The sequence below is a fragment of the Coregonus lavaretus genome (genome assembly GCF_964263955.1).
Source record: "Coregonus lavaretus genome assembly, chromosome: 3".
Lineage (NCBI taxonomy): Eukaryota > Metazoa > Chordata > Actinopteri > Salmoniformes > Salmonidae > Coregonus > Coregonus lavaretus.
This window is the reverse complement of record NC_139990.1, coordinates 71,995,931-72,006,194: the sequence shown is the minus strand read 5'-3', so window position 1 is coordinate 72,006,194 and position 10,264 is coordinate 71,995,931. Positions and strand designations below refer to the sequence as shown.

At 40.6% G+C, this 10,264-nt stretch overlaps 1 protein-coding gene across 1 annotated transcript; it reads left to right on the top strand.

Moving 5' to 3' along the window:
- Nucleotides 1-3,448: 3,448 nt before the first annotated feature.
- LOC311113020 (growth/differentiation factor 6-A-like) lies at nucleotides 3,449-9,678 on the top strand. Its single transcript, XM_084156143.1, has 2 exons — nucleotides 3,449-3,890; nucleotides 8,135-9,678. Exons 1-2 carry the CDS (start codon nucleotides 3,539-3,541, stop codon nucleotides 9,025-9,027), a joined length of 1,245 nt encoding a protein of 414 aa, XP_084012269.1. The 5' UTR covers nucleotides 3,449-3,538; the 3' UTR covers nucleotides 9,028-9,678.
- The last annotated feature ends 586 nt before the right edge of the window (nucleotides 9,679-10,264 follow it).

The following is a 10,264-nucleotide window of genomic DNA, read 5'->3' as shown; positions in this document are numbered from 1 at the left end:
ATTTACCACAGGTGGACTCCATTCAGGTTGTAGAAACATCTCGAGGATGATCAATGGAAACAGGATGCACCTGAGCTCAATTTCGAGTCTCATAGCAAAGGAATACTTATGTAAATAAGGTATTTCTGTTTTTATTTTTGATAAATTAGCAAACATTTCTAAAAACCTGTTTTCACTTTTTCATTATGGGGTATTGTGTGTAGATTGATGAGGACTTTTTTTTATTTCATCCATTTTAGAATAAGACTGTAACGTAACAAAATGTGAAAACTGGGAAGGAGTCTGAATACTTTCAGAATGCACTGCCTAAGGCAGGGATGGGCAACTCCAGTCCTCGGGGGCCTGATTGGTGTCACACTTTTGCCCCAGGCCCAGCTCACAAACCTGACTCCAATAATCAACTAATCATGATCTTCAGTTCAGAATGCATTTAGTTTAATCAGCTGTGATTGCTAGGAATGGGGGAAAAGTGTGACACCACTCCGGCCCCTGAAGACTGGAGTTGCCCATCCCTGGCCTAGGGGCTATGTAGCTTCTTATCTGTAATGTTTGGAGTTGTGTTGCGCTATTATGCAGACACTTGAATTTTTCTTTACAGTTGAGTTGCCCTGGTCGTAACTTTAAACTAACTTTAAATAGCAATTGCCCCTAAACAGATATGAGTCTGAAACATTTATTATCCTGTCAAAATTGACTACAAAGTGTAAATAGGATAATTTGTCATAAAAGTCAGTCTCGTCCAAAACTGAGTTTTGTGAGACTTGTGGTCGTGACTGCATCACAACGTAAATGAAGGTTGGGTTTGTTTCAATCCTGCCCACATTCCCACAGCTGGCAGTAATCATCAATTTGGAGTGCAGCTGCACGTGACCCAATTATAATGCCTGTACTTCTAAGCAAATTTAAAAATACATTATTGCTTTTTCTAAAAAATATATATTGCATTTCTGTAACTGTTTTAAAATAAACAAATACAAATACAATACTACAATCTGCACTCCGACTGTCTATTAAAATATTGTCAAATCTGAGGGTAATTTGAAGCACTTGAAGCCTAGTTTATAGAAACTATAGTCTTTAGTTATTCTCGTTGACTTTGCAAAGGATCGTTAGCGTTCCTTTGATATGACGTCACACACTACTCGCCTTATCACCTTTACCTGCAGCTGAGTTTTGCGCTTTGCGCGGTGGCTCATGCCTGTAATCCAAGTCACCGGGAGGCTGAGGTTGGCGCATTGTGTGAGCTGAGGCGCTCAATGTCGAACGGGTGTCAGCACTAAATTCAGTATCGATATGGTGCTCCTGGGGGAGCCGGGCTCACCAGGTCGTCTAAGGAGGGTTGCACTGCCCCAGGTCGGAAACGAAGCAGGTCAAAGCCCCAGTAGTAGGATAGACTCTGCAGTGCAGCCTTCGCAAGACATCAAATCCCAATCTGTATCAAAACCTGCTCTATGGTGAGAATTGCTTCTACAAAATGTTTAGCAGACCAAGAAAAAAATGTCAACAGTAACCATTCGACCAAATTGATGAGGTTCTTCTGAGAATTATACTGACTCCTACTGACGAAAGAAGTGAATAACATAATGCAGCAGGGCCCGTTGAGAGCTAAATTAATTTGAGGACAAGTAACTGCCAAAACTCTCCAAACCCAATGTTCAGATTGTAGAGATAATCAGAGGGAGGCTGTCAAAAAGCCCAGGTCAAAGAGGTAGGGGATACTGAGTTGCTTCACAGCAGTGGCCAGAACATTCAAGTAGCCTACCCCTGTGACCAACGGCTAGTTAAGTGTGTGAGACATCTAAGGCCTATTCTCATTTGAAACATTTGGAATAAAATACTGACCCTGTCCATGTGTCTTAGAGTAAATTCAAAGAGTGAATGCTCCATGTCAAAGCCACAGACATCAGGAGAAGGTGGTGGACAAATGCTGCCCTCTGCTGGAGAGTACTGCTACACAATGGAACAGCAAATAATGCTATTTCATCCACATGCTATTTTATGGACTGGTTTAATCATGTTTATTCCTCAACATGCCAATTTATAGAAATGCAAATAGATAATGTGAATGATTAGATACGTATGTTTTTAGATACATTTAATAAATACATTTAAAAGTTTTAAACCCTAATTTAAAACCTCAAATACGCCATATAGATAAAAGCTAAAACGTGACATACTACAAGAAATCAGCATCAGAAATTGATTTTGTGGAGTTTTTCAAAAACAGGTAGGTATTTGTTGGGTGAATCCTCTGGATCCAGTCTTACCCACCCGTCATTAGAAATAGGGCCTGCATAGAGATAGGCTATAGTCCTAAAACATACACAGAGTAAAAACTATGGCAGACACACAATTAGTGAATGCATCAACAGCGGCATGCATTACAAATCACTGTGAAGTTGTTTCCTGTCTCAAACTATTTTAAATCTTATCACTGTGAAGGACCTTGTCCGTTTGTTGACCTATTAACACCACAGTTAGTTAATATGTTACTGGCAAGGCCTATGTACACATCTTATCTCTGACTAAACAATTCAAGAGTGGAGATTTCCACAAGGGATTTTCATTAAGTCCTTTATCTGGAGACATGATGGCCTTATCATGAACTGAATGACACATTTTTGAGGAGACATTATTATGTCTTCATCAAGTGGGCCTAGATATTCAGAGAAGTATGGGTCGTATGATTTTGAAGCCACTTGCAGTTCATGGCAATGCCACTGGAGGTCGGTAGAGTACAGCAAAAAGAGAGGCTGAATAGCGTAATGAATAGTGATTTTTCTTGCCGTTTATTTTCTTGAATGGAACGCATTCTCTTCAATACTTTCAGAATCCATTGATACCCTCGTGGACATTGCCAGTTTGGTTTACGCACAGAAATACAATATCTATAACTGAGGTCCTTGGTCTTGAAAAGTCAAAATTGCACCTGTGACCATCTTTAGGGATGTAGACCATCGCCCCAAATAGCTGAACTATTGCTAAGGTGTTTTTAAAGTAAAACAAAAATGGCCCCAAAACCTTTGCATGTTTGAAATAAATCACGGGTCTTCATGTTTTCGTGCGTAAAAGTTTATAGGGGGTCTTAGATAATTGGTTACATTCATCAATATAGGCCAATAGGCCACTCTCTCAGCTGGTTAGGAACATTCCATGACCTCCACTCTGTTGAAATCTTTGTCCACCTCTTGACCTTTGTCAACGTGTTATTGTACCTTTAAACTTGGCATCCTGTGGCGTTACTTATGGCGGTGAGAAACGACTCCTCGGCCGTCGGAGATGTCTCCTCCGTCTCAACGTCCATAGAAAGACTGGGAAAAGTTCTCCAATAAGTAGGCTACATGAGCGTCTGCAAGTGGGCGTGTTTCTCTGTTGATTCAACAGTCTCCGCTCTTGTGTGAAGTCGAGGGCGCGAACGCACTTTTCTGGTGAGACCGGAACGCAGAAGTCTAGCTCTGACGCGCAGTCTATCTTCAGCCCTTGCTGTCTAAAATTCATTGTGGAGAGGGCTTCGAAACATCTTTGGGACACTACCACCATGGACGCATTTCAAGTATTATCGTTATATTTGTTACTCATCTTCATTTGGAATATACCATGTTTTCAGTCAGCTGCCATCATATCTCCCTCTGTGCCAAGGAGAAACAAGGGAGCCAAGATCCTTCATGATGGACAAAGGTCAACCAAATTTCTCAAAGAGATCTTCGCATCTTCTCCTATCTTAAGCCATCACCAAGAAGACTTTAATAAGGAAGCAATTGTGCCCCACGATTACATGCTTTCCATATACAGGACGTATTCGGCTGCAGAGAGACTCGGACTAAACGCAAGTTTTTTCCGCTCCTCAAAGTCTGCAAACACCATAACAAGTTTTGTGGACAGAGGAACAGGTTGGTCTCAACTAAAATGACTTAGCTATGTAACCTACTACCGTTGCATACGACCAATTGAGAATCTTGCTACATTTGTTCTAGATTTGCACACATCGCTGCAGCCATTGTATGCATTTTTTAATCAAAAAAACTAAAACAGTAGCATAAACTATTCATTTTACAATGGCTCTCTTATTGAAGGAAATGCCAGAGTTGCAAGTTGAAATGTTGGAAAATGGTGTTCCTGTTCTGCTCTTGTGCTGTAAAGAGTGCCATAAAATAAAATAACCACATCAAAATAGAGTGTGCTGGCCTATCAGTCGATGGCGCATGTTTAGAGATGATCCAATCTAAATATGTAACAGTTTGAGTTGTAAAATGTCCTATTAATTAATGCATAAAACGATATATCACAAGCTAAAGTTCAATTATCTTGTCAGCCTCAAAGTTGTATAAGTTGCACTGGAACTTTATCACCATTTATGAGGGACGCATTACGTTGTTGTCGCATTCAGTTCCCTTTGAGCCCTTGGGACACATGTTAAAGAGCCATAGGAGTACGTCAGTTTTGTAAAATATAAAGTTATATTAGACATACATTGACCCCCAGGTAACACGACAATAAAACACTAATTGAGGCCCTATCTAAATGAAGGTAGTAAATCATTCTCTATGGGTCCCCGCGTGCACCAAACCCATCCTGTTCAAACCTTACCATGTCGTCAGACAAGACTATCTCAAAACAGGGCCAATTGAGATAATCATAGAAAAAGTAATATTTCCAAAGAACTTGTGCATTAATTTACAAATTGGTGTAGGACTATGTGAATCAGTGAACACGTCAAAGAGGAAATTGCAGTTGGCTCACATCAAGATAGGAATTATAAGTTTGTGTTACAGATCATCATGCCATCAGTGCAATCTGTATGGCCAACTCTGCAGTTAATAAACGGATATATTAGAATGGGTTAGGGTGGGCTGCAGGTGATTGGGGACAGTTAACTCTGTAACCAAGTGATTTGGCGGATTTGATTAGACAAACAAAGGCAGATAAACACCAACAAACCGAACACATGTAAGTTTCCTTTATCTTTAGAGGAGACATACAATTAGTTAACGTCATTGCTGGCATTATTTCCTATCTGTAACATAGAGCTGATTTGGTGAAAAGCCTCACTTTCCCCCTGATTTTGATTTGATGTGTCACTGGCTCTGACCCTTCTCTGGACTCTCTGAGGGTTGCTTAGCATCAAACCGCTGATTGGAGTATTTGAACTCGTGATCTAATTGAGTGTTCATGTCATAACATATCAAACACTGTCTATTCTCTCATAATGACCCAGCTCAGCCAATGGCACATCACCAAAAACGAAGGGAAAAAATGTAAGAACACGTCCTTCGCCATGAAGTGGTTAGTATTTTACCTTGTACCTCCCTGCGCGACCACCACTTTAATTGCTGAAAATATATTTTTCTTCCGTTCTCTCAGCACAGTGGTGGTTTCTGTTAAGATTCTACCAGGCCCTCGAGTGTTGAGTTGTATTGTATAATAGGCTCCAACATAATGTTTTTTTCACTTTAAAAAGTACGAAAAGTAATACTCAAGAGACAACGTTCGTGCGTAAATATGAATTTTGTGCTTTTTCAGCTATTACGCACAGCTCTTTTTGGAAACACTTGTAAGTGTACGGTGAACTGGACCGATAGACGACATTTTTGTATAAAACTGAAATGTTTTTTATTGCGTAGGCTTTCCCCTCTGCAGGTAAAATGAAAACAATTTATGCAAAACAGATTAGGAGACGTCCCTATGTTCGTTATGGTCGCAAGGTCAGACAAGAATAAACCGAAAATTACTTTTGGCACTTGAAGAAACTCATTAAAACGCAGATGGTGCTCGCTGGCCTCGGAAGCCACAGCACTAGAAGTCTCTCTCTCTCTCTCTCTCTCTCTCTCTCTCTCTCTCTCTCTCTCTCTCTCTCTCTCTCTCTCGCTCCTCTCCTCTTCGCTCTCTTTATCAGCCTTTAGAAAGTTAGAAAGCCTAATACATAGACGAAAGCGTAACATCAATGTTATATGTTGTCCATAACCTCAGATAATATGACAATAGGCCTAACATAAGCGGATGACGCCTTATCGTTCATATTTTGGTCAGATTAATATGTAAATTACGCACAGGCTCCATTATGTCCAAATGTTTATAATTTCCAAGCAAATGAGGTGAATCAAAACGTGTCTCTTAATTTGTCGAATCATATCTCAAAATCAACAAACTGCAATGTCAAGTTCTTTAAAACAGATTCCCGCTGTAACTTAAAGTCAGCATAATCAGGCCAAGCACTTTTGAACCGGGAATGTTGTCGTTGGCAAGAGGAGATGAAATATAAGCGGGGAAGTATTTTAATGAGGAAGAGGGGAATTCAGAACTGTTAATTATTTGGTGACCTTGTATTCGATTTGTTTGAGGTCTTATAAAAAACCTTAATGCAGACCATACGTGCAAAGTTACTGAAACAAACACAAGGTTTCAATCTACTTTTACTATTAAACTCTGCAGGGTTCACAGAGGGGGGAACGTTCTGGCAACCAAATTCAAATATCTATTTCGAATAACATCATATTATTTTGAAATATGGCATCTATGTTGGAGTTATAGATTAATAGCCTACACACCGGGCGCAATTGTTTAGGCCTAGAACAGGCTACCAACAATTGCTGTTTTTATTAAATAACATGTTTTTCAGTGCATTTAATTTGATGGACAAATGGTAAGCAGTATCACATTTGATGGATATTTCAGAACACAACAGGTTTATCTGTCTTATGTAGGCCTAGTATATTCCTGTTATTATGAATGCTAAAGAAAATCGCATTTTGTTTGGGCAAATACTTTTTTCATGGTAGCCATAAAAGTAAAACAGATTCGTTTTTACTTCAGCCTATTTGAGCATTTCCCCTATTATGCATAAGTATAATTATATTTGACTGATAAAAGATTACGAAAATCTAAATTTCTCGTAAGTAATCGAAAAATCTTTAGAAAACGGTGTTTTAAAAAGCTATAATGTATTTTATGAAACCTTGGGGTTTAGGTATAAAAAACACTGCATACCGCCAGTAAACCCTTTACAGCAGAAATGTACAATATTCTAACTTATATGAGAGCACATTGCTTCGATGGGATCAAATATGTGTTGCCTAGGCCTCGTGGGTCTCGAGCAGGGAATAATGTATTAATTGTGTATTGTTCAGTTGAGTGTACAGTGGCCTATGTCGCCTTTGGTCGGTTGAGTCTGGTAGAATCCCCTCCCGTCATGTCACTAGGCACCTAGTTTCTATGCTCCACAATAATTGTTTCAGAAATTATTTTTTCCAAGCAAAGAATAATTAATAAACTTGTTTGATATAATATTCACAAATTTAACCCGGCTCTTCGTTTAGTGATGATAGGTATACATTGAAAAAGCAAAGTATTCTCAGAAGTGTGATTCATTTGGGGTGTTATTAGAAAACAATAGCCTAATAACCATTACCATTTAAAATTAATGATAAGATTCAATTGACAATTCAATTGAAGTTTGCTTCCGAATTTCACATTTCTCCCCATAAGAATTAAAATACATAGGCTATATTTCGATTCAGTTCTAATAATATAAAGTGACATCAATTAAAGTACAGGGCAAAATTATAGGATTATAGGCTACTGAACGGTATTTTGCACATCGAAAATGTATAAAAGCCTAATCCAAAAGGACAGAAATATGTAATTGCCAGCTGTTGTTTTATGATCATAGGCTTAGCCTACAATATTCAGGCGACTGTCTCAACAATTATAGCTTAGTAACATGGAAATACATTTGATTCAGACAGTCGACACCTCGTCATATTAGGCCTAATGGGCAAAACTAAATAATTGATTATTATGGTAGCTGTTTTGCTAAGTTTGCATCTGTTGATTATTGATGTTAAGAATGAAGATGGTTATTATACAGTACCAAAATGCTAATTCACTCTTTCTGCTCAGAAATGATATCAAGTAGCCTATGATGTTAACCATGAGACCTTTTTATTTAATTTGATGACGTGTCAGTCGTAGTTTGTCTCAGCTCGATTTTCGAGTGGGCACTGAAAAACAAGAAAGAAGGCCAGTGGATCTGGCCTCTTTGTGAGAATGTGAACCCTCCTCCTCCCTCCCTCTCCCTCTCCTGAACACTGTACACCCTAAGTGAATCTGACTGCAATTATTTCTTTTTATCTTGCAGACGATCTCTTGCACTCTCCTTTGCGAAGACAAAAGTATCTGTTTGATGTCTCAACCCTTTCAGACAAAGAGGAGTTGGTTGGAGCTGAATTAAGGATATTTAGAAAAGTGCCCGGGGATTTGCAAACGTCCCCGACAGGTCTCTATGACATTCAATTACTCTCCTGTCGATCAGAACGGCTACTGGATTCCAGATCCCTTGATCCTCTGGATTCCCGAAAACCAGGATGGGAGGTTTTGGACGTGTGGGAAATGTTTAAAAACCGGCATCACTCTGATCAGGGGAGCCAGCTTTGTCTCCAGCTCAAGGGCACTCTTAGTAAATCAGAAATGGAAATCGATTTAAAACAGATGGGATTTGACAGAACCGGCCGAACCCAGCAAGAGAAGGCCATCTTGGTGGTTTACACCAGGTCCAAGAAAAGGGAGAACCTGTTCAACGAAATGAAAGAGAAGATCAAGTCGCGTGGATCAGGGAGCAGGTCGGAGGAGGAGAGGGGCCTGCAGTTCAAAGCCAGGCGCCGTCGGAGGACTGCATTGAACAATCGGCATGGGAAAAGACATGGCAAAAAGTCAAAATCTAGATGCAGCAAAAAGGCTCTGCACGTTAATTTTAAAGAGCTAGGGTGGGATGACTGGATCATTGCGCCATTGGATTATGAGGCGTATCACTGCGAGGGCGTGTGCGACTTCCCTTTGAGATCGCATTTAGAGCCGACAAACCATGCCATCATTCAAACTCTCATGAATTCAATGGACCCCAATAGCACACCTCCTAGTTGTTGCGTTCCCACCAAACTAAGTCCCATCAGCATTCTTTACATAGACTCGGGCAATAACGTTGTGTACAAACAGTACGAGGACATGGTGGTAGAGCAGTGTGGCTGCAGGTAGCGTCCTATTCTACTGCGACACTTTCAAGTATTTAAACCCCGTAAAATCAAAGATATGTCAGTCGGTCCAGGTCAGAATATGAAAGCTGTGGCATATCTGATGCATATAGACCCATGCGTTGGCGCGCCTAAACTTCACTCAAAAGGGATCCGCGAGAGACATTATTTGTAGTGTAGGCCTATGCAAGCGTATTTATTTTGGTCAAATTTAAACTCAGTACAATCTCACATAGCCTTAGCTGTCCAATTGTTGTGTTAAACTAATACATACTCCTAGCCTACTTTTCCATCCGTCTGATATGTTTTTCAGTGGCATAGTCTATTGTTTTGCCAGGCCCCGACATGGATAGACAGGTTGTCATAAACCATTAGTCCGCAGGAGAGGAGTGGGTATCAACATGCTAGTGATAGGCTATTATTTGTTAATGTCTGAGCAGGCTTGGAATTGTTGGTCTTCCATCAGTGGACTGCGTCCGAAATGTGCACAGTGGAATGCACCTGTTCAAACTAGGCCGCAGTCACAGGATAGCCCTTGTGCATTGTTGCAGCTCCCTTCAACAGTCTTGCAAAGAGGACTCATTTGTAGCGGGTGTTTCCAGGCTCACTGCCAGTGTCCAGCAGAAACTATCGAGCTCTTCTGATGCGTAATCGGCCCTAGCCCCCCCCCCCCCCCCCCCCCTCTCTCTCTGTCTCTCTCTCTCCAAAATGTGAATGTAATCTACCAAACACACAATGGGCTCTGAGGAAAAGAGATAGCGCAGGTATGCCTACAAGAGATTTCCCTGTGCGCCCTGCTTCATCGGAATGGAGTGCGCGCTCGAGTCACCACAGCCGGGGGGAAACGAATGCAAGAGACGATTATAAACATGGGCTCAATGGACATAGACATTCGTATTGTGGCTGCCATTGACAGCTGACTGTATCTCGATGACTTGCTGAAGGCACAGTGAAAGGCAGTTGGACCCGGTTGCGCACAGGAGCACGTGGGGACACCAGAGGCCACGTTAAATAATCAAGACAAACATTTGCATCTTCAACGTCTGCATCTTTACGAAAGGCACTTCAACAACTGACTGCGCCAATGTCATGTAGTCAGGAAGAACGCCTTTTTCATGATAAATCGACTGACCAGAAAAGACTCGCAAACGAGATGATATTTAAATGCACATTAGCTTTGAATGCACTGCTGTTCATTATTTGAGCTGTAAATATTTGTATAGTTAAAACTTTACAAGTGC

What these genes read in the sequence shown, in the direction of transcription:
- LOC311113020 (XM_084156143.1), top strand. Translation starts at nt 3,539, where the DNA reads ATGGACGCATTTCAAGTATTATCGTTATATTTGTTACTCATCTTCATT. An exon ending in TTTTGTGGACAGAGGAACAG is followed by an intron (nt 3,891 to 8,134) that starts GTTGGTCTCAAC and finishes TTTATCTTGCAG; the next exon opens with ACGATCTCTTGCACTCTCCT.